The sequence below is a fragment of the Boleophthalmus pectinirostris genome, unplaced genomic scaffold (genome assembly GCF_026225935.1).
Source record: "Boleophthalmus pectinirostris isolate CB_2022bp ecotype Guang Dong unplaced genomic scaffold, ASM2622593v1 HiC_scaffold_10, whole genome shotgun sequence".
NCBI classification, from domain to species: domain Eukaryota; kingdom Metazoa; phylum Chordata; class Actinopteri; order Gobiiformes; family Gobiidae; genus Boleophthalmus; species Boleophthalmus pectinirostris.
This window is the reverse complement of record NW_026570971.1, coordinates 24,713,534-24,738,818: the sequence shown is the minus strand read 5'-3', so window position 1 is coordinate 24,738,818 and position 25,285 is coordinate 24,713,534. Positions and strand designations below refer to the sequence as shown.

Sequence of the window (25,285 nt, the reverse complement as noted above, 5' to 3'; positions counted from 1 at the left end):
GTAGTTGAGATCATTTTATTTTGTGAAGAATGTTACATCTGTTTTATATCATAACTGTATTTTAAATTGGTAGTTTTTCTAGACCATGAAACTTTATAAAACAAAAATAACTCTACAGCGGCTTCAAATTGACTTCAGAGCACCTTCATTTCAAATAAATACATACACAATTTATCAGTGGAGGAAAAATCACTAGAAATCAGATATTACAAAAACTGAACTGACAATTGTAAAACTCCATTGAGCAGTACTCTCATTCAAAACAACATGATAACAAAAAATTACTAATACTTTTGTTTTTTCTGTGTAAACATCTGACATTTTAAAGCCTTGATGAAACATTCAAACTCATGTACAGACTATTCACTAAAATCCTGTTGGAGACATTTTCATGGGTTTCTCCTTTCTGTGTATATAGGCACCATTTTGAGAGCTTTCCATCATTTTAATTGTCATTTGCTACAACAACAACAATGTTTTTTTAATCACACTGAAACCCGTGAATTGACTTAATAGCACTTGAATATTCAAGTATAAAATCTTACAAAATTCACCTTCTGCTGAGTTACTAAAACTAATGTTATTTCTGATTATGAAATCTGGTTGTTGGTCTGACCAGGGTATTTCTCAAACTTCTTCTCTGCTTCTTCACTGAAGGCATCACCTGAAAGCCAAAAAGAAAATGAATATTCACAAAAACACAATACTGATTCTTTGCAGTGACATTACGCTGGGGTAGATAGTCAGATAAGTTCAGGTAAGTCTGCAAACTCAAAAAGAAACACTAAATGGATTTAAACAACACATTTTCAGGAGCCTGTGATCAATACGTGTGTTCATGGTCCCGTTTAGGTGTCTGATTTTCAACAAAAAGATGAGAGGGACTATCTGAAAAACTGTTATCTAATGCTAGCTAGTTTGTGACTAATGTTATTTGCAATGCTCTTGTTCAACAGCACAAATCAGCTCTTTTGTTGTATCAGTTCTTTAAATTGTTGAACACCAGATGGTGTTAAAGCAAATTCAAGTCTAACTTGAGTAACAGAGCTTCAGACAGAGCAGTACCCTCAGGTAGCATCCTATCCCCAGGGAATGTAGATGACATCAGCTGCAGAGTTTTAATAGAAATGCATGGGCTAAAACAGAGGTGTATTATGTACCTGTGTGACAGTTGTGGAGCCAGATCCGATGTCCGTCATATTTACAGTTGCACTTCATGGCGTTGTTGGTGAAGTCGCTCTCTGCCACTTCATGATTTGGATTTATCACAATCTAAAAGAGAGTGTCCAGTTATATTTAGTTCATGATAATGTGATGTCCATGGCCATGTATAAACTGTGTGTGTGAAGAAAGAGAGAGTGAAATATGACTGTGTGATATTTTGATATTTGATTCTCTTGGCACATTCACTGTATTTATTGTTTTTTCTACTAATAATACCATTGCCTTTTAGTGAATATGCATCTGCATCAAACTACTGCGTTGTTAATCTATGTTTGTGTTCCTATTCATATAAACACAAAATAAATACAGAAATAATATTGTTTATGATGATGAAACAGATAGGCAATAATCGTTCATAGGACATTTTATATTATTGTAAGAATCGCCATAAATCACCAGAATGTGCAGAAAAAAGATACTTATCCATGATATTTTCTTCTAAATCATTATTGGTTTCACTTTCACTAACAAGTACAACACTATACCAGTTGTTTAAATATGGAACCTATTGATAATATTTAAAGTATCATTATTCATATTCATAAAATTTTTAAGCTCTGAGCAACTTTGATAATTATCATGATATAATTGTTAATTGCAATTTTCTTGACCATGATCATTGTGAGACACCAAATTTCCTGCCACCGGTAGAGGACAGCCAGGTATTCTATGGTAGAAATGGATCTGTCCCTCTGGTTTTGACTGACCTGTAGAATGTAGTTTCCAGGTTTGACGTCAGTGATGTCGATCCACTGACAGTCGATGTCGTGGCGGTACAAGTCCCAGCAGCCCACCGTGATGCCCTGGTCCCCAAAGTTAGCACACTCGTACCTCTTAGAAACGCCTAAAACAAACACATGCAAATGATGCTGTAATGATCTGATATTTTGTGTTCAGTTCAGAATTGACACCTTTTGTTGTTTTTGTAATTGTTAAAGGTGCATCGTGTAACTTTTCTGTTAGAGGGTCTGCTACCTGCTTTTCTTTGTATGTTGTATTTGTATGGCACTAAACCTTTCTATCGTCATGGAGAGCAATAAAACCACCTACAATTGAATAAATGTGAGGTGATGGTGATGGACCCTCAATTGAAAAGTTACACAGTGCCCCTTTAATGTAGGCTTAACTGCTTTTGTATGTGACTCTTGGCTGCTATGCCGACAAACTGATGTGGAGGTCCTACTGTCAGTTACTGGTCAGAAGGAGTCTGGCTCTGTTGAATTAAGACTACTGTTGTTTTGTGTTTGTTTTGGCGTGTGTTATAGCCTACAGTAGATATTATATTCAGAAAATAAACAAGAAAAACTTTGCTGTGTCCTCGCTCTGGAAAGCTGCAGTACTATAAACATTTTCTTCATCACTTTTTCATCTATCTGCTATATATCACTGTTTAATACAGTGTAACTGTGTTTCTCACCTTCTTGGCAGTCTGTGTCCTCCAGGCAGAAGCTGGCTTTGTGTCCCTCTGCCACTTTGGTGCCGTTGGAGTTTAACAGGTCATAGTGAGTGAAGATGTCCATGCTGTGGTAGTGACTATTCAGCACAAAGAATGGCATAATTTGTTAAAAAGAACAAGACTGATCTAATTACATGTAAACAGGACACTACAGTATGATAAACCAATGATATTTTTTTCCATTATTTTCAAGCTAACCACTATTGTCCAGCAAATAACAGGGTCACAAGTTTGGGATCACAAGTTTTCTTCATCTCAAACACTATACCACTTTTTAGGCCTATAGTGTTTATGATCTAATACTGTTTATTGTGCACTGACTTTTTGATATTATGCAGTCACCAACCACCGGCTTTAACACCAACCAAACATTTCCTGATATAAACAGTTTGATGAGATGTGTAGTTGTACCCGTGACAGGCGTGCCAGACCCATGAGTGGCGCCCTGCTTTGGGTCTGAAGTCAGCTCGGCCGATGTTGTGAATCTGTGAGGAGAAGCGCAGCAGCCGTCTATGTCCATACGGCCAGTTTGCTTTTGCAGCAGTTTTAGACAGACAGTCCTCCTCAGCTGCACAGTACAACATGTGCAGAGGCCGATCCTCTATGTACACAGTCTGCTGCACCAGGGGGGCATTCAGGATCAGGTCAGATGCCGCTGAGAGGGGATAAAGGGGAGGATAAGAGTGGATGTATTCATAGATTTTTTACGTTACCTTTTTTTCACCCAATAGTCTGTAAAAGAGGGCACTTGTCTATTCTTCATAAAAACAAGTAAGGAACAATTTTTTCATGTCTTGGGCAACGAAAAATAAATGTTTGAACTTTTTTACCACAATTGGTGTGGACCTTTGGTTCTGGAAGCAAAATATAATGATGCTTTACAAAGACTATTCACTATGGAGTAAAAATGGCTCAAAAACAAATATATTCAATTAAAACAAATGATAAAAATCTTGAAAATACAAATGGCAAATTCTGTCTTGTTTTATCATCAAGAGTACAGCTTAGCTTATTTTATCCCCCATGAAACTGTAAATTTTTTTTTTTTTATAAAGTTTTCTTAATGTCTATAGATTAATTAACCAGATTCTTACTTCCAGAATCAGAAGTCCCATCCTACAGTGAATTTAACCATGATTAATCTTGCAGCCCTAGCATCTGCATCACATTAATACTTCAGCCCTGTCTATATGTCTTCCCTGTTGTCCTACTCACTCTCGGAACAGATGACTCCAGCGGCGAACTTAGCAGCAGCTCTCTGGCAGCTCACAGTTTTGTGATGTTGACACTGACTCAGAGACATCTCACTACCAGTGCACTTCACTCCACTCAGCACCATCTCAGTCACATTACTGCTGTCCCAATACCATGTTTCCTTAAATAAAACAGATAAAAGAGACACACAAGAGGGCAGAACAAGAATATGGTCAGAGAAGAGGCAATTGCAATGCTATTACTTAAAGCTGCACAGCGTAACTTTTCTGGTGAGCCATGAGTGGACCTTTGGAAGAACAATTGTTGCTGTGGTAATAACTGATGTGGATCCAGAATAAATAAATCTGCTTGTCTCCATGGATATGTTACTGTTTTGCCTGAATATTCAAAAGTATGACATTAATTGTATCTATCTAGCATTCACTTCATGATGGGCATTTTAATTCCTCGAAAATCCCTTGAAAAACATGGTGGTATAAAATGCTTGTCTCCATGGAAAGGATACCTCCAAAATGTGAAACATTCTAGACAAAACAATAAGTGTACCTTTCACCAGAAAAGTTACACAGTGCACCTTTAGACTGACATACTCAAGTCTAAGGCAGTGTAGCTTTAATCTGAAACATACATTGGAGTTTATGTATTTCATTGTTTAAAAACAGATTCAGGGGTCAGGGATGTTCGCAGAGACACTGAGCTGAGGATGGATCATACAAATGTTAAAAAAGGAAAAACAAGGCTAAGACTAGACAACATAAATGGTTTCAAAATGTATGACTTGTAATGGATGACAATGACAATGTAAAGGGTTTAAAGATCCCATTAAAGTTACTCTCTGTCTTCATCTACCTAATTTAGTCTAGAATATTGCTTTATGCTTCTGTCAGTGTAATTTAAAATCTCACTTAATACTTGAAATTTTACCCACCCAGCAAACTACTGTGAAATCAATTTATTCAAACAAGTTAAACAGAAAAAAGACCACCACAAACACTTTTTATTGCCTTGTGAAAAATGTACATACAACTTAAGGTTTCCTCTTTAATCTGTAGCAAAAAATATATAAATATATATGTTACGACCCCAGCTTGGGTCAGTATTTGTGGGTGCATGTTTGTGCTGCTGTGGCTCTCTCTCTCCCTCCTCCCTTCCAGATTCAAGTGGGAGGGCCAACATAACAAGCTGCACCTGATTGTGGGTGTGGCCCGTCACCTTTAAAGCTGGCTGCTGGAGACTGCTCACTTCTCTTCTCTCCACTGTGCAGCCACAACTTTAATTGCACCTTTTTTTAAAATAAATATCTATTTTTGTATTCTTTTTAAACATGTGTGGACTCTCCATTGTTCGAACCTTGAGCCAGTTCGTAACAATATATATACACATTTTTTGTAATAATTTATGGCTTGTGAAGATTTCCAGGTGTTCAGGTAATCATACATCAGTTAAGTAAAAGGCCATCTGGACACTGTTCTAAAGAAAGAATTAATAAAATGTGTTCAATTTTTAAGTGTTTTGAAATGTGTATTGAACAGAATGTTACAAAGCAGGAATACTGGTAATTATATCAATCACTGACCATTATTTATGATGGAAAAGAAAAATCAGGATAAAAGAATACTTAAAAAATATAGTATAATATATATGAGACAATAAGTTGTTTTAACTAAGGAGGTACATTCTGGTTAGAATCATTTATTTGTTAATAGCAATATTATTACTACTTATGTATTTTTCATTCATGTTGATTTCATTTCATGTTTATTAATAATATAGAAATTTATCTGATGCAAAATTCTAAATTCTTTAGGGCTCATATTACGTTATTTTGATTTTCATGTTATAATGTTGTTTCTTCATCAAAAACATACCTGGACTTGTGTTTTGTTTCATTCACATTTAGGCTGAGGTTTTCTTTTTTTTTTTTTTATAATTTTTATTTGCAAACTACATAGATTACAACAAATAGGAACCAAACAACATACAAGATACAAGACAGACATTACGACTGAACATTACATACAAATAGGAACAAAGATGACAGGGGTTGGTGACAGTGTGAACCTTATGTACGTGTCTGTGTGTGTGTGTGTGTGTATATGCGTGCGTGTATGTATGTATGTGCATATACGTGTATGTGTGTGCATACGCGTGTGTATGTATGTGTGCCGGGGGGGATAGACAGGCTATGCGGATGATTTAATGTTGACCTGTATTATTGCTTATTTAATTTGAGTATTGAAAATTTGTTAAGTGTGTGTTGGCATTTTGCCTCAGATCCCCACTCAAGTGGGAGCAGGCCAAGCCACACTCACGCCCCCCAAGGCGGGTGCGGGGGCCACCCCAAGGGCTCCGCATGTGGTCACCCATCGACCAGGCCGGCCCACCCCCCAATGAACCACCTCCCAGTCTGAATGCTCCCCCTCCCTGATATATATGTACATGTGCATACATTCACACGCACACATGCATGCACGCACCTGCCTGCACAGGAATGTGCACGCACATCCACATACACACAAGCCTGCACACACACTCACACAATTCACACACATGAACCCACATTCATCCCTGGTTGACTTGTGATGCATTAAAAAAAAAGTTGGGTGTGATGCATTAAAAGTATCAGGGAGGTAAGGAGCTTGGGGGTAGACCAGAGAGTGAAGCCAGCACAGAGGGGAGACCCTGAGGGGACGGGAGAGCACGCAACCGGGCACCCGTAGGTGGACCCCCACACCCAACACCCAGGCGACAGCAGAGAGGGCCCAGCCCGCTAGGGACCTGAGGCAGACAACTTTGTGCTGTGTTCCTAAGTACGTTAAAGTTCTGCTTTATATAGCCTGTCTATCCCATCCCTGTTTCTTTATAAAATAAAGCGGTGTGTATGGCATTGCGTGTGTTTGTACAGGTGTGTGTGAGTGTGTATGGGTGTGTTATGTGTGTGTGCATGTGTGCATGTGTATGTACTCTCAGGACTTCATCTATTTTAATGTCAAGCAAAAGGTGATAGGCTACCAGACAAAGAAAAGTGTTAAGGAACGAGGAGAAGAATAATCAAATATGAAATTACATTTGTAGAAAATCGAGGAAGGTGGACCAGGGTGACTGGGGTGCTGTTGTGCTGACGGGGGTAGTAGATGTGTATTCTAGAGAGATATGGTCAATGAGTAGGTTTTTCCAGTGTGTCAGATGTATGTTGTGTCTTGATTTCCAGTTCATGAGGATAGTTTTCTTGGCGATAGTTAGGGCCACAAGGAGAGGTTTATGGTTTTTATTATCTATTATGATTATTGAAAGGTCTCCTAGAAGGCAGAGTGAGGGGGACGTGGGGATGCGACAACCCATGAAGTGGGATAGTGAGTCTGTGATTCCTTCCCAGAAGTGCCTGATGGGTGTGCAATGCCAGAAGGCGTGAATATAAGTGTCGGGGAGGTTTTGTGTGCAATTTGTGCAGTTAATTTCTGATGTGAAAACCATTTTCAGCATTTTTTTGACCAGTGTAGTGAGTTCTGTGGAGTACCTTATATTGTATGAGTTGTAGATTTGCATTTTTTGTCATGAGATAAATGTTTTTACAGATCTGGGTCCAGAAGTTGGCATCACGAGTGAGGGAGAGATCTTGTTCCCATTTTATTGACGGTAATGATATAGTTTGGTCGGAGTGAGATATTATTTTATAAATCTTTGAAAGGAGTTTTTTGGGGTTGGGGATATTGATTAATTCTGAGATTGCAGGGGAAAGGCATACATTTGCTGTACTAGTATACATTTTTTACTGTACCGAGGATTTGAGTTGTGAATATTCCAGAAACTGATTACTCGTGATGCCGAACTCCTGGACCAGGTATGGGAATGACACCAGGGTGTTATTATGGAAGATGTGTTTTAAATGTGTGATGCCCTTTTGCACCCAGGAGTGAAAATTAAGTGTTTTTTTGTTGCTAAGAAAATCAGGGTTATTCCAGATGGGGGTGAAGTTAGATAGTGAGATAGTTGAACGTGTGATTTTGTGGAATTTCCACCAGGCTGTCAGAGCGGATGCTATGGTTGTTACTTGGCTGAGGTTTTCTTGCAAACAAAGAAAACCTGTTTCACCTTGTGATGTCATGTGGTAATACAGGAAGTGCTCCACTGTGTTTTTAAATTCGATAAAACTTCACTAGAATCATTTGGATCATTTCAGCCCTGGAATTGTCACTCTCTACTGAATAAAAAGTAAAAGATATTAACTTGAAAACTACCTTCACATGACATCACAAGGTGGAACAGAGCATTTTGATATTTGAAGATAAATAATAATAAAGGATTACGCAAATATGTGTGAATGAAACAAAACACAAATCCATATTCGAAAGGTTAAGCCTGATCATTTACAATAGTGATGCTGTCATATTCACAGAAGGACACAAAAATAGTAAGTTAACCATAGACATTTTTCTATCCCATTTAAAAATATAGGCCACTTCACTGTAATGTAACCTGAACACGGCATCTGAATCCTATACTTACAGTGATGGCATGCATGGAGTATCCGAGCCCTAGCTGCCTGCAGACCACCATGGCTTCTTTAGTGGTCCATCCCGTGCTGCAAACTGTGCCCCACTTGGAGCCAACCTGAACCTCCACGCGCCCCTCGTACCCGCTGCGACCGCCCACTATCCGAATCTGCACAGAGGCCCTGCAGGGAGTCAGAGGAGGGGGCGTATCCTGTCCCGTCTCTGACCTGTCTGCACTCACACTTACACTGGAGAATACTGTATAATGACGGACTGGAAACGTGGTTATGGCGGCGGCAGAGTGGTTAGTCTTTTTTAGGAGGAAACTACAGCGAGGTTTCCACATGAGGTCACCACTCTGAGCTGTGATTTAGTTTGATTAGAAAGAGGCACTTCCACATGGAGTACAACGGTGTAGCCATGGGAAGCAGACAAGCAACTACTACTAATACTTCTACTAATACTGCTGTTATGACTACGAAGACGACTCTGCATGCATTGTTAATTAATGAGTGGACCATAAATTTACTCACCTTTAGAGGAAGAAAATGGTTGCACTAATATTTTAAAATTTTGATAGATTTAATAATATTCAATACCAGATGTACTTTCTCACAAGGAAAATGTTCAGCAATGGAAACTTGTTTTAGGGTGTGTTCACACAAGGTTTGATCCTGTTCTAATCCTGGTTTGGTCCTGATCTTGCTGAGATACTTGGTTAGCCTGATTGTCAAAGGGACCTACTTGGTTAGCCTGGTTAGCGTAGCCGAGCCCCAGCTGCCTACAGGCCACAGTTGCCTCTTTGTTGGTCCAGGCCTCTCCACAGATCAGTCCCCAGCTCTCGGTGCCATTAGCATCTGAGATGAGCAGCTCCACGCGACCCTCGTATCGTGTCCTGCCCCCCGTGAGGCGGATCTGTGAGGGGCAGGTTAGACACTACAGCAACAGACACCTCTGCGGGGTATAAAAACTCCAAGTATGGATAACTGGGCCATTTGGGGGGATTTTGTAATTTTACAAGCCAATAAAAAACAGAATCTCTAGATAAGCTGATACCAAATAAAAGTTTATAGGTGATGTGTTTGAACTGGATATCGCATTACAATAACGATTTGGATAATTTGAATAGGAAGTTGAAATGTTGCTGTTGTGGAGTTTTTATTTCCCATCACATGGTGTCTTTGTGCATCTACAGAGTAGGAGTGGGCGATCTGGCTTCGCATTATGATTATCTCCTCATTATCCCCTATCACAATTTTAATTTGATCACAATTCATGTTAATATAGTATCTTTATGTGGTTTTCATGAGGTAACTTTAAGAGTTCACACGTAGCTGTAAATGGTTAAATCCACCTATCACTCACTCAGAGCCTTAGTGAGGCCAAGAGGAGGAGTGGGTGGGGAAAAGTGTCAGTGCTACGATAAACAGTGAAACACGGAATCACAGCCATGTCACCAAAGTAGATTATTGTTTGGGGCGGCAGTAGCTCAGTTGGTAGAGCATTTGCCCACTGATCTAAAGGTTGGTGGTTCAAATCCAGCTCTCAACGTAAACATCATAGGTTGAGTGGTCAGATCCACTGACCCACAGGTTGGCTGGTGTGATTCCAGCTCCCACAGATGACTGCTGTCGTTGTGTCCTTGGGCAAGACACTTAACCCACCTTGCCCACAGTGTCTGTGTATTCTGGTGTATGAATGTGTGTGTGAATGGGTGAGTGGTTCCTTGTTGTAAAGTGCCTTGAAGGTGGAAAAGTGCTATAGAAAAATGTGACCATTTACCATTATTGTCACTTCTGTTTCTAACGCCATATTGCCCAAGCCCTACTGAAGATTAGTAATACTTAAAAAGAAATGTTAAATGACACTATAGGGGCTAGATGTACTTTTAATATTGATTTTAAACCTCTGCTTATTATGTGTTCTTATTTCAATCCATTTGGGTACTGTCTCACAATAATAACAGTACACCATACAGTATCTTAATCTCAAAAGTACATGTAGCCCTTAATGTGTAACAACTTATAAGAATATTAGTAAAAAGACGGTCAAATCTGAAAATTCAAAACACATTTAGAAAAGATTGGCTGGTTATGGCTATAAATAATGCACGCTTTCAAATATCTTAACTTTAGACAAAAAAGACTGTGATAATGTGAAAGAGTATAGTTTATCTGACCGAGTTCTCCAAACCGAGGTAGGGCACGTTGCAGCGCACAGCAGCGTCCTCTGTGTGTTGACAGTCTTCAGATGTGATGTTTTTAAAGGGACAATTCCAGATTGACTTTTCTGTCCCTGCGCACTTCACCTCATTCATGTAGATCGGACCCATTCCTGACAAATTAAAAAATACATTCTGTTTACTACATATATTTAAGTCTGTGATGTTACAATAAATGATGACTATGATAACAGTCCTAGACCTATATGAAAAAAACTCTCAATAATAAAAAAAACCAAAAAACATTTCGCTGAAATCCTCTGAAATAAGTTTCACTCAGATCATAGCCGCTAATCCCATTTCACAGCAGACGTTAATAATACATACGAATCCAAAAATATAACTGCTAAACAGAACTAAAATGAACACTAGGTGTCAGTTGAAAACAATTATTAGTTTTAAGTTTGTTTTTTTTATTATTTTTTTAGAGTTGGTGCTTGCCCACAGTCAATGTATATTATTACACCATTGAAAATAAGCAAGATAGATATGTTTAATGCCATACTAACATTCCTGATGAAGCAATACCATGTCCAAGGAGACAAGGAAGTGGCGTACCTCCCACCAGAAAAGTTATAAAGTGGGACTTTAATATGAACGGAAAAATACTCATAAATCACTGCATTTTATAACTTCATCATGACCAAGCAGCTGTTGATTTTTGCCAAGTCATGTTTACAGAGCTGTGTCCATTAGCTCCACATGCCTAAACTTTGAGTCCTTCTCCTAGCGCACCTCCTCCACTAACTTATGCAACTTCAATGAAAGAAATTCCTTCAGTTGCACATGTTTCCGAATCCAGTGACGTTTGGGAATTTTTCGGTCTAGAAACGTGCCGCGTTCACATCCGCCTTTGCACAGAGCCATGTTTTGTGAGGAGAGTCTACTGTGGTGGATATGTTCAAACAGAGGTAAACGTCCACACCTAAGTTTCCCAGAAGTTAAGTAAAAGAGACTGACTGTATCTCAGGTTTAACCCAAATGTACTGGTGCTTTCATTCATATTCATTCAAACTTTACATAGTATGGAGTATGCTACTTCCCATTATAGACAGTTATGACAGCACTGGAGACACAATATAACAAACAAAAACAGTAAAACATTAATAGTTTCACTCATAACGTTCAGCTCCATTCAAATGAAATATAGCAAAACAAAAATACTAGGAACATATAGAGCGGATTAATACGAACATTTTAAAGCCAAAATGATGAGGCTCATGCGGCTAGCAGGTTAGCTATGTTCATTTAATGTCTACACGCAATGTTCTAAACTAGGATGTTAACTATAAAGCCAGGCAGGAAAAATGTCTAGTAGCAAAGTGTATAGTAATTAAATCCATTTGTGACAAATACTAAGCTAGCGAGTCTACTACTGCTACTAAATAAATCTCAACAAGTCTTTTTCATTGTGGAAATGTGACAGGTATGTGAGCCAAAAATCTTACTTTTGTTAAATGTTTGTTTTAAGTATACTGTATAGTGGAAAATAAAGTACTTTAAGAGACAAAATAAGGACGTAAGGCAATGATGGATACCTGAGAATCATCTGGTAAACTTCAGACATTATTAAAAATAGACGGTTGCATAAGTGGGTAAGTCATTATATATTCATGTAGTTAATTAATTTCATTGTATTTTCACCTTGCCCCATGCGTGCCCCGGTCAGAGCCTCCTTGGCACTGCCAAAGCCCAGCTCTCTGCACACGACACTGGCTGACAGCAGGTTCCACCGGTCATCACACACTGTGCCCCACTCCGAACCTTTGAGCACCTCCACCCGCCCCTCACCCACCTTCGCTCCTCCCTTCAGACGCACGTTGGTCTAAACACAAAAACAGAGAGATACACTCAGTAAATGAGAACAAATATGACTACTAGAACTTGAAAATACATGTACTAATGATGACCAGCGTAAAATTTCTAGAGGAGGGTCCACCACCTGCCCAAATACCAGTGAGACATTTTCTTAGTAATTTTTGCTTTTTTTCAGTGCCATAATTATAATTTTCTACAAGCCCATTTGGCAAAGCTTGCCTAGTCTGAATATGTGAATTTCAAAAGGTACAGTTCTAAGTCCCTTAAACTTGGACAAAATCATTATCATATATTATAAACTCTAAATAAAATACTCTAATAAAAATACTTAACATTAAATACATTAGAATAGTGTATGTAATTTAAATAAATAAAGAATAAATTGTCCCCTCCAATAGAAGCACAAACATATACCACATGCATGCCTTAATACCACATAATATTAACCATAGTGAGATAGTATAGTCATAATAAATATTAATCCACTTTACAGAAGTTTTGAGTTTCTTCTTGAGCCCAGTGTTCTGCATGAAGAGTGGTCCGGGCATACAGCTGACCACAGCGGCAGACCCCCCACAGTTGAAGGTGGTGTTGGGTTTGTTGAACTCAAGGGGGCAAGCGGCGAGATGCTCTTCTGTCCCGGTGCAGGCCACAGAGTGAACATGGTAGTAACTCTTCTGACGCTCCAAATACAGCCTGAAACATACAAATTTGTGCAAGTTATTGAAGAAATATTCTTGAATATATTTCCATTAGGGCTGCAACGATTAATCAAATAACCATGATTGGTTGACTATTTAAAACTTGTAACCGTTATCTGGATTATACACACTCTAAAACCCAGGGCATTTGCAATAATAACATATCAAATGAAATGTAAAAAGATTTTCAAATGTGTATCACGAATGCTTGTAAATATTCTCTATTCGGAAACCTATATTTTTGAACATTTATTTTGTTTTTAATGTAACTAATGCCTTGTACAACAGAAACAATCACTTAATCAAAAAATATATTTCAGACTAGTCAATTACTAAAGCAGTCAAAGTTGTAGCCCATTATTTTCTATTGCCTGTGAAGTTACAAAAGATAGTATCAAAGTTGTGTTGAGACAATTTCATTTTGAGCATATTTATTTTCTTATAGCAGAAAATAATATGCTGGTTACCTTTTGCCAGCATTGCTCAGTTTAGTGTTAACTTTAGGTTTGGGTGTCGGCCTGCAATGTAAACAAGAGGTAGAAAATAAAACAACTGCACAAAGGGGCATAAAATGTCACCAAAAGCATGTGCCTGTTCACTTACTAACACAGAGCCATAAGTTTAAGCAGCAGTACTAAGATAGTTTTCTGAGAGCTTGAAGCATCACTAAAGGTACACTACATAACTTTTCTAGTGGAGGGTCCATTGCTACATGATTTTGCCTCTCCACAAATTTGATCTGTAACCTTGTCTACATGGTGATAGATAGGTTTAATGCCATACTGTGGAACATTTATATAATATGAAAAGAAAAGTTACATAGTAAAAGTTACACAGTGCACCTGTAATATCTATTAAATCTACCTAGAGCAAACAGCAGATAGGTACTAACATCGATGTATTGTATGGAGAAAATAACAGCAATTTTACCAAACATTTTACCTTAGGAAGATATTTATATTGTGTAGAATCCTACGCCCAGACCCACACACTGTTTGGGAAATACTGAAACTTCTATTTGTCTTAGAGACAAGAAAAGAGAAAGCTGACTATAATCCTGTGATTCTCAAACACTCTCACCAAATACCAGCTCAGAAAACATTTACCAACTCCAACACATCTTAAAAATTGTCTAAACCATAAAACTAGGATTAAAGCAAGCTCTAAACCAGGTCTATAGGGTGAAAGCACAGTGTTGAGCAGATTACTCAAATGTTGGTGGTCCAATCTTATTCCATCTACTGTTATTGTGTTTTCAAGCAAGACACCCCCACTACTTTTGTGCTTTTCTTGATGCTACTTTGAGCATCAAGAAAAGCACTATCTAAAGGTTTCAAACTTCAGTTACCACCACCATGGCTATACAATTTAAAAGACAATATTATATTATTTAAATGGTGAAATGTCTTCAAAAGGCCACCTATAAACACTAAACTAAAATACATGAACCATTGTTTGAGAACCAACAGTCTAAGATAACTAAGTCTAAGCAAACTGCACACACTACAGCAACAGGTAAACTCTACAAGTGAAACCCATCGTCAGACTGCTCAGAAGCGACAGGGGCAGACAGGCGCAGGACAAGGGCAGACATGAGCATAATAGAGCAGGACGATGGGTTTCCGTTCACACTGTACCTTCCACTCGAAACAACATTGACCTTTGACCTGGACCCCTTCACAGCCGCACGCTTTTTGAGACTTCTGCAATAGTGAGATGCACAGATTCATCACACAGAGGTGACAGACCAAAGGCAAACACTGGGAAGGTGCATGTAGACCATAGGCACATTTACTCGTGCGCTAAAAGGCAGGGAGCCCAAAAAATTATGTAATATCCTATCAAAAAAAGTACAACCAAAAGTGTTCCTTATAACTTTTTACTTTTCTGGGGAAAGGTCTGCCACCTGCTGGTCTGCATTGGAGATATAAATGCTTTAATTTGCGGTGAATTACTGCAAAACGAAACAATCACTTGTTGGAATTCCAAGAAAAGCAGTTATCAGGTGGAGGGCCTCTCACAAGAAAAGTTACCCAGTGCATCTTTAATCACGTGAGATGAGCCAAGTCATTGAAAACATTAAAACCTCCTAGGACCCAAACTCTCACATGGCATGCTATATTGATTTTTCTTTGTTATTTGAGCTGATTGGGACTTGATGAGTGCAAAAACAAGAAAATTTTTTATATTTATATGTCCACATATGATATATAAAACATTCATTTTATGTTTTCATCATTTTGATGGAACACTATAAGTCATAAGTCATAATTGAATAATGATTTGCAAAAACTATTTATTCAGTGCCTGAACCCAAAATGTTTTGGACATATCTACCCACATATGTGGACGTCAGGTCCTAGGAGGCTAGACATAAACCTGTTTTTTGATTGATATGATGGCAGGTATAATGATCAAATTTTTGTGTGGTTGGATGGATCAAGTGGGATAATAAACCTTGTCAGTATAAATGATCAGGTTCAACACTTTCCTTTTAAATATTTCCTAGGAAAATACCACATTACCACACTGATACAGGAATATAACTCTCAGCCATATTTGCGTAAGTGACACAATCAAACTCAGCTACCTGATACTACTACCAACTACCAATAAAGTGGTTTCTTTTTCATCATTCCCTGAGTTTGATCCTCTTCACGCTCCAAAGAAAAGACAAACTCCACTGAGGGCTGCTGTTAAAACATCTGCAGAGAATCAGTCTGGAAACCAACCAGGAATGTGTTCGGCTTACACATACCAAACCAGTGTCCAGGACTCAAGAGACAATAAACATCAAAAGCCCATAGAGCAATAATCCAGTAAATATGACAGTGTGGTTTAAACACTGACAGCCAAGTCTTTCTGTTATGTTTTTCAGAATATTGACCACATGCTCAGTCATACTTGAGTGTATTTTCTTCTTCCCACTGACAGTATTGTATTGTATGTATGTAGACTATGTATGTAGAAAACACTTACAAACGAAACCACATCAAAATTGGGACTGAACTGGGATTAAACCTGTAACTAAACCTGGACCAGGACCAAACCAAGCCTTCAATAGCACTAAACCAGGACAAATACTCAGAATATATCTGTAGTCTTATCTCTTAAAGTGAAAAAGGGCAATTTAACTATGGACTATAAAAATAATTTACTACCTTGTTATATACCATGTATATTAAAAATGTAATTCAGGCCAGAACATATGACTGAAATATATAGCCTCAGATGACTATTTTTTTGTGTCTCATTGTTGTGTTACTTCTTCCTTGAGTGAATCCACAGGAATGTCAAACAGGCTACAGCAAACACCAAACAACAGTCAACATGGGGGTCAACACGAAACTGAATGCTTTACTGGCATCTGCTCTGCCTTGTATCGGGAAATAGGACTGCATAATAAAAAAAAAAAATCTCGAGTCACAAGATCTCACAAGACAAAAATTGCTACAAGATTGTGCATATGTCAGGACCTATCCTGTGCAGTGCAGTGTTCCCCATAGTTTTTGTTTAGACTATGGTGACACAAATACTTTTTTCTTTTATACTATATGTGGAGTTTGAATTTCACTTATTGCATGCATTTCACATTTTAGCAGTCTTTTGAACAGTGTAGTTACTTTTTATGTTATTTTTATCAAATTCTTGTCTTGCGAATATTGTAACTCGTCACACCCCTATTTGCAATACAATGTGTATAAAGTACGATGTTCAGAGTGCGAATTATAAGCAACTCTGGCAGCATTAAAGGTGCATTGTGTTACTTTTCTGGTGGCGGGACCGTCAGCTGCTTTTCTTCATGGAGATGTTATTGCGTTGTCTGAAATATACGGTGACGGACCCCCGACTTTAAAGTTACATAGTGCACCTTTAACATTTAAGAAAGGACTACAGTTTTTTTTGTTTTTGTCAGTAAATCACCCAGAGTTAAACAGGCCTATAAACGCAACCAAATGTGTTTAATCCTACTAGATGATCAAATAAGATTTCCAGATAATTCCAAACCACTTACAGTATTTCACTACAAGTACACAGCATTCACTCCAGTTCATAGACAGTTGTGTTTGAAAGCACTGGACTCACTTGTAGAAGTTCTTGTTGACTTTCCTCTCGTGTGGGAACCCCAGCATGCCGCAGACCACACGCGTGTTTTTGATGGTCCAGCCCACATCACAGACCTGCGCCCAGCCATCCTTGTACCGCACCTCCACCACCCCCTCTGTGACCGGGCGCTTCTTCTTTGCCATGTTCACCACGGGACGCAGCCGCACCTCCTCAATCTTGTTCTCATCCACCTGGGCCTAAGAAAGATAAGAAGAAGATAAATTACAAAGCAGCTTCAATTGATACTTTGCCGCTGATGTCTTCAATATTACCTGAGGGTGTGATGCTAACTGGAGGCATGCTCTGTCTGAGGCTTTATTAGGCTTCATTTTAACACAATCTGACCATAAAGAACTAACTTACTACAAAAGGTGAGCTGATTTGTGTTGTTAAAAGGTCCCTCCCAAATAGCAGTTTTTCAGTCTGTCTCCCAACTTTTTGTTGAAAATCAAACACCTAAACAGGACCATGAACACTCATAGTAATCACAGGCTCCTCAAATGTGTTTTCATCATCTATCTGTCTATTTTTTTCCGTTGGAGGGTCCACTACCTGCGTGTCTCCATGGAGAAGATTATGCATTTGCCCTCAGTATTCAACAGTATGGCATTTAACATCTATCTCAAGCAGGTGATGCAATAAAAATATCTATAATGGAAAAAACAAGATTACCGGAAAATGTAAGTAATAAATGCAATAAATGTAAGTAATAAATGCTGTGTAATCCTTTGGTCGTCCAAGTGGGGTTTATAGCAGAAGATGGTTGTGAAAGTGAATAGACACAGTGAAGAAGCTACGTTGAGACTATTCAGTCTTCTTTTGCAATAATATACTGTAAATTGTACAAAATATAAAAGTAGGTCAGACTTGTCTGGAGAAGGACTTTGCAGGTCGAACATGTGTAAATGCATTTATACAAGTCTACAAACTGAGTAATGGGGTGATTGTGGGTCTTATTGTATTACGTAGTGCTCGTACATGGTAAACGTGACTATCACTGCTGCTGGCTTCACTCTGAGTCACTTCCACTGTGGTTTATTTGGAAAAAGTCTTGGATCAGTTTCAGAGTCAGGTCTGGACACCACATTTCAGCTACTCACACAAACAGCAGGAGAAAGGGAGAGTTACTAAGAACAAAGTAATACAAAGAAATGTTGATCAGAGTCAAGAGGCTATCATGTAACTGACTGAAATGGTGTTGCAGTGAAAAAAACACATTAACATATTTATATCTTCGTAAATAAACAACGTTTGCATTATATATATAGGATTAATGTTCAACATATGGTGTTTTGTTTCTCACAGCTCTGAGCACTATTTATTTCTATTGGTCTCTACTTCGGAGAGGAATAGAAGAGACACAAGTGTAAAATAAACTGAAATATAACTGAAGTAAAAAATAACACAGTCTACAGTAGTAATCAGCTATTAAAATAATCCAGTTCTGATCATTGTTCTCAGGACTAAACACATGCCAAAAGATCTTTTTTTATAACAAAGTCTTATTAGATCAAAATTACAAAAAAAAAGAATACAAAGTTTCAGATTTTCATCAATAATACATAATATATTCTACCATAATGCCTAGCCTAGTTAGTTGACATGTTAAACTTTACTTGGTTATAAATGTACTTTGAAAATCTCAGTATTGGATAATAATAAATAATAGTGAAATAAGACATTTACTCACCAACTAACTGAAAAAATAATTGCTGACCAAGTGACTACTAAAATAATCATTAGTTGCAGTCCTAAAATATAGCATTCATATCTAAAATTTGGCATAATACAGTTAACTTGATTCTCAACATTTTATTGCATTAAATAAATGTATTTGTTGGACATGGTATAATATCTTCTTGGACCAAAATGTCTGAGGTCACGCCCCTAAAGCAGCAGTCCAACTCTGCACTGATCTGTGAGACAACAGATCAATTTAGTGAGAGGCCTTTTCCATTCACTGTACAAACACTGTACAAACTCTGTGTAAACTAAGGACAGGCTTCACACAGTATGTAGGTCTAACCAGGAGCAGATGTGTCTAACTGAACCATTTAACATCTCTGTGGTTCAGACGTACAGAGCCCCTAGGGACAGCACTCACGGCTGTTTATGGTCTTGTAATTGTAATGAGCAAACAACTGTGAACTCATGAACTGGGGTGTTACTATTATAATAGCAAATAAATGTGTGATGTATATATTTTTTATTGTTCACAACGCAAATTTCAAGAGCATTAAACTTTGAGAGAACACTGAAATATAAACTACAGAACTAACAGCTGATTGACACTTTGCAATGACATCATGCTGGGGGTGAATGTGTATATATCTATGAGGGAATGTTCAGTGGTTACTATGGTGACACAATGCACACATTAGCAAACACATCCAGTTTTTTTTTTTTTTGAGTCATCTTCAAAATATTAATACACAAATAACATGAGATTTGCACTTTTAATTTCCCAAAGATCTGAGGTACAGGGGTAGTATGTTTTCTTGGTAACTTACATCAATGACGTTTGAGTCGACAAAGCCGGGGATCCTCTCATCTTTGCACACCACCCCAGCATCTTCATCGTGGGTGCAGTCACTGTTTCCCCAACCGCGAGATCTACAGTTTTCAATGCTTTTCTCTCCACCATTACAGTTTACATTGTCCAGCCAGATTTTACCTGCAGAAAAGGTCACAAGATTTGAGGGTTGCATGCAAACCTAATGTTAATGTCCATCAATTGTCCCATAATCACACACACAAAAACACACATTGCCCAAGTGCACAGCTTTAGTGAGCACTAGGAGGAGTTGGACATCAAAAACAAAATACTGAGACTAGGGTGGCCCAAGTAATACATATTTTAATTTTACATGAAGAATACATATTGTGAATGTTATGCATATCATAACTTAAGGAAATAAAGTTATAGAAAGCAGTGATCGTGTACCGGTGGTGGTGAAAACGGGGGTTGACTGGCAATATGGTGTCTTGAAAATAAGTGAAAAATGCTTTGAAAAGTCTATTTTGCATAATAGGTTTTCTTTAAATAATTTATGGAGAATAAATGCCACTTACTGTGTTTATGACAATACTACAAGCAAAAAGTGTAATTTCTTTCACCATTTTTGTTTTTCTGCTTATTTTACAACTATGAGGGTAAAAATTATGGGGGGCCAGGACCATAGTTCCCTTATTGTAGGGAAACACTGGCTAAACCGCTAACTGTTTAGAGTGGCTCTGACCTTGTCCTTTGCCGTACTTGGCGCTGTGGGTCCATCCAGTGGCAGAGACAAAGCCCAGTTGTCGACAGAGGACATTGGCGTTTTGAATAGAGAAGTCGTCGTCACAGATAGTGCCCCACTCGCCCTTATAAAAGAGCTCTACCCGCCCCTCATTGTGTTTTCGGGGGTATCCCGTCAGTCGCACCCGGAGCCGATCGGCCTGAGAGGAGGAGGGGGAGGGCAGGGGGACACTGAGGGCTGTGGTGTGGTTTGGAAGAAGCATGATGGTAGTAACAGGCCTAGTAACAAGATGGACAACTGAGATCGATGCTTGAATCTGTCCATTGGAACCACTGAAAAAAGAGACAAGAAAAGACTAAGTAAACGTCAATAGTCAAAATGATTTTTTTCATAACCTGTGACAATTTCACAAGTTCGTATGACCTTTTATAAACAATTGTATTTAACAAATTTTGGTTTAGACATACTGAAATTAGAGGTATCGCCTGACAAAAATATCTGATTTTTATTCATAATTTGGTCTACAAGGTTTGGCTGAATGCTGTTTCATGACCACTTAAGTGTAATGACTATGGAATAAAAACAGAAGCCAACAATGTGCTATTTTAGTAAACAGAATAACCAGGATAATAAATGGAGCGTACTGGGGCTACTCTGCTGTTTGTTATGAGCACTAAGCATGCACGCACAGGTAATTAGTTTGCCTAATATGAATTTCATAGTTTGTTAACATCTTAAAATCCCCACTGGTTTATTAGTGATACTTTCAAGTGACATCGTGCTGGGGCTGTATTTCTATGCATCTCTATGGTGTAATGTTACCATGGTCACATAATGCACACATTAGCAAAACCAAAAAAACAGTGATTAAAATAGATTGCCTGAAAAATCAAGAAAAAATACAAAATGGATATGAACATTCATGGTCCTGTTTAGGTGTTTGATTTTCAACAAATACGTGTGAGCGACTAAGTCAAAAAGTGACAAACTGCTGGCTAATGCTTGCGAGCTTGTGACTATAATTTTATGTGTGAGCGACTTATTTCACATTGAACTTATTTAGTTAAGAGCACAAATCATTTCACCTGTTGTAGTTCCATCTAAATCAGTTCTTTCTGGTCAAATTATGTTAAAATAAAGCTCAGATTAATGTCTCACTTGAGTAACAGAGCTTCAGTCAGAGCAGTGCTCCAGTTAGCATCACACCTCTAGGGAATATTGACACCATCAGCTGCAAAGTAACAATGAGGCAAACTGGGAATGTGTTCTACTGAGACAACATAATCCCCACAGTCCTCTACAGACTCTTTAGTAGTACATCTGTAGTATCTAAATGTGGTTCACCATGCTGTTGTCAGGTTGCACCCATCTTAATTTAATTTTAATTTCCTTTGGGATCAATAAAGAATCTATCAGTCTATCAATCTATCAATGTATCATCAATCTGCAGAATAAAGCAGTGATGGATGCGGCTCTGTGGACACCACAGTAAAAGTATGCAGAGCAGATGGAGCATGGAAGAGCTCATAAGTTGAGTGAAGACAGCTGCTCCTCTCATAACACGGTGATATAAGAAAGCTTAAATAACAGGGTGATATAAGAAAGATAATTAAATGCAGACTGCTTTAATTATTTGTATATTAAGGCAGGAGCTTTGTTTATTAAAACCCAATTAAGGTCAAGACTCAACACATTCTTGTCTGAGAGATATGGGAAGAAGTCCTAATATTTGCTGTTTTATGACATTATTGTTTAGATTTGATAGAGGAATAGCAAATACTTACACTAGTATTACACTAAAAAAGTGTAAGTGGAAATGAACTAATTCAAATACAAACATTTATTTTAAATAATGTTGGGCATATAAAATTATAAATGTCAGGATTAGCTGTATGCATAATATGATCATCTATAAAATAAGACACTTTATCTAAATAACTGCAGTAATTAAAATTGAAAATTACATGTTTCACTATCATTGTGGTATCAAAATTGGTAATGACTATCAAAATTTAGTTTGAAGTTTTAGTATTGTGATAACAGCAACTCTTCTTCTCCATATAATCATATAGTAACTTTCACATGCAGCCCTTCACCTAAGGAGCTCATACACCCACAGTCTGATTCTGTGAGCAGTGACCCATGAAACAGACCTGTCCATCAAACCTACATACCAGAGCTCCAACTCACCGTCACGTTTGAAAAATTAGCAAAAACAAACCCTTGAGGGTCCCCCATTTAGGATAATTTGGATTAATGGCAGAGCACGTACAGTGGGTATAAGGAGACCCACATAGATGTCCCTTTGAGGCTGCCTTGTGTGTGGAGGGGGCTGGTTGTTCAGACACAAATACAGTAGTGTAGTATGTAGTTATTACAGGAGCCATAGACTGAAACCTGCCTTTTCCAAAACATGTCTGGCTGTCTGCATGTCGAGAAATCACACTGAATAAATGGCCATGGGATTCAGGGATTGAAGGGCACAAGTTTGAGATTTGTATTGATACTCTGCTGCTGATGTCATCAACATTCACTGGGAGAGTAACGGTAACTGTAAGCACTGCTTTGTCTGAGGCTTTGTTAGACTTTAATCTGAGTTTGTTTTAACACAATCTGAACAAGAAGAACTGACTTAGATGCATCTACAACAGGTGAGTTGATTTGTGCTCTAACACAAGTTCCACATAAGATTACAGTCACAAATTAGCTAGCATTAGCTAACAGTTTTTGAGTTAGTAATTCTCACATTTTTGTTGACAATCTAATACCTAAAAGGACTACGGACACTCAAATTGGTCACAGGCTCCTGAAAATGTGTTGTTTAAATCCATTTTGTTTTTGTTTTTTTGTCTTGAGTTTTCAGACAATCATTAAACGTGTTTGGTAATTTATGCATTGTGTCTCCATGGTAACTGGTGGACATTTTGCCATACACATACATGTAGAACCCCTACAGTATGATGCCGCTATAATTTGTAAATTAAATTCCTAGTTGCAACAGACCCGTTCATCAATAAAAGACAATTAGGTTTACACAAATTTTACCTAATACTTTTCATAAGGGTTATCCATATCATAACTATATGTTCCAATTAAACAACTCAGTATAAATATTTTATTAAAAGTGCACATACATTCATATGGTGAGTGGACTTGCCTTTCCACAGACCAGACCTATGTCTTGGTCTGGTAGCATCATCTGCTCGTCTCCATCCATGAAGACAGATACAATTAATGCCATACTTTGTGATATTTTAGACATCACAATAACATCTTCATTGTGACAAGCAGGTGGTGGACCCTCCACCAGAAATTTTTACATAGTGGACCTTTAAATACAGCAAATACATAACTATTGATGAGGTTAACTGGTTTTGAACTTTGAATAGCGTAGTACATGTCTTCAGAACTTTTCAGATAGGTTTGGGTGACCATATTTTCAAAATCAAAACTGGGACACCTCAGTAATTTTAAGCAGCTTTTCTGTATTTTACCTAAACAAGTAGCAATGCATGCTTCTCTTTACTGTTGGTAGGTGTAAAATTTGTCAAAAATAGGGACATCTGGGACATTTGTTATAACTGAGACTAATCATGGTTTTGGATAAATCTGCTGGGGCAGGGGACACAGGGCTCTAAACTGGGACCTCTGATCACCCTAAGCCAGATCCATTTATAGCAATGAATGAATTTATTTGACACATATTTGAGACTGATTTTGGTCTGCCTGTGTTTCCTCTTGCATTCCTGGCATTTTTCATTTGATCAACATTTATTTAACTCTCCACTGAGACGTGCTGCTGCTCAGCTTTGCAGTAGTAGCAGCCAAAAAGCGTAGGTACGTGGGCTCTTAATGTGCAGAAGCTAGACAAGTAGACATATTTAGTCTTAATCTTAGTCTTTCTTTGTAGAGTTTTTAGTTATAGCAGCAGGATAGCCTTGTATGCATATTTATTAAATTACTTCTCTTTATAGTTTTTGTGAGGCTAATTTGTACAAAGACTGAACCCAGACCAAACCAATGTGCTTCTCTAAGTCTATATTTTATTGCCTGCAACAACTAGCCTAACATCTGTCATTACACTTTTCTTCATTCATCAAACTGTTAACAATAGTTTAAATAGATTTAGTTCAGTTTTAGTTTGTAATTTGTGAACTTTTTAACATATTAGCCTACATTTAATTACTGCCAAAACATGAGGTCTTAACGCTCCTTTTAATTAGCAGAGCAGAGCATTGCCCAGAGCTTTTATAACGTAATTTCTGACCACTGACTATTGTTCTGCTAATTAATAGCAAGATTTTAAGTACATTTAATAATTATCCTCTACAGATTAATTCCAAAGTATGCAAATGGTCTATAATGTAAAGACTAATTTATGTTAAATAAAAGTTATGCTAGTTTATCCAATATTTCTCTTACCTTGTCTTGCCGGCTGAGGAGGTTATAACGGTCCCAACGGAGAGTGGGCAGCTCCGATGAAAAAGATCTTTGTCGAAAGTTGAACCAGCGCCAAAAATGAGACAAAAAATCAAATTATTAATCCACAAGCCGCGTTAATGCGAGCATCTAAAGCCTGGGTTCAATTTGAGGCCAACGAGGTGCCAATTAAAGTGAGTGAGAGCGGAGACCGAGAGTATAATTGCCAGCTGTACAGCCTCCCGCCTCCCTTCGCGTCAGTCAGGCCGAGAGAGGAGAGGGGGAGCCGCGGAGAGCAGGGAGGAGGGACGGGGCGGGCTCTGGGGCTTTGGGAGGACCGTAACACTGACTCTTTCATGGCTCTAACACCAAAACACGTGTATTTTGGACTA

At 38.1% G+C, this 25,285-nt stretch overlaps 1 protein-coding gene across 3 annotated transcripts; it reads right to left on the bottom strand.

Moving 5' to 3' along the window:
• loxl3b (lysyl oxidase-like 3b) lies at positions 1-25,132 on the bottom strand. 3 transcript variants are annotated; one of them, XM_055158125.1, is made up of 14 exons: positions 24,897-25,132; positions 20,475-20,806; positions 19,746-19,909; positions 17,215-17,432; positions 12,919-13,123; positions 12,254-12,434; positions 10,568-10,722; positions 9,133-9,303; positions 3,896-4,055; positions 3,092-3,335; positions 2,642-2,757; positions 1,932-2,068; positions 1,161-1,272; positions 1-664 (listed from the first exon to the last, which is right to left on the bottom strand). In XM_055158125.1, exons 2-14 carry the CDS (start codon positions 20,734-20,736, stop codon positions 591-593), a joined length of 2,199 nt encoding a protein of 732 aa, XP_055014100.1. In that variant the 5' UTR covers positions 20,737-20,806; positions 24,897-25,132; the 3' UTR covers positions 1-590. The 3 variants fall into 3 exon arrangements, with proteins under 3 accessions (XP_055014100.1, XP_055014107.1, XP_055014113.1); XM_055158132.1 differs by lacking the exons at positions 17,215-17,432; positions 19,746-19,909; positions 20,475-20,806; positions 24,897-25,132 and adding an exon at positions 13,596-13,728; XM_055158138.1 differs by lacking the exons at positions 9,133-9,303; positions 10,568-10,722; positions 12,254-12,434; ... (3 more) ...; positions 20,475-20,806; positions 24,897-25,132 and adding an exon at positions 8,402-8,955.
• Positions 25,133-25,285: the final 153 nt, after the last annotated feature.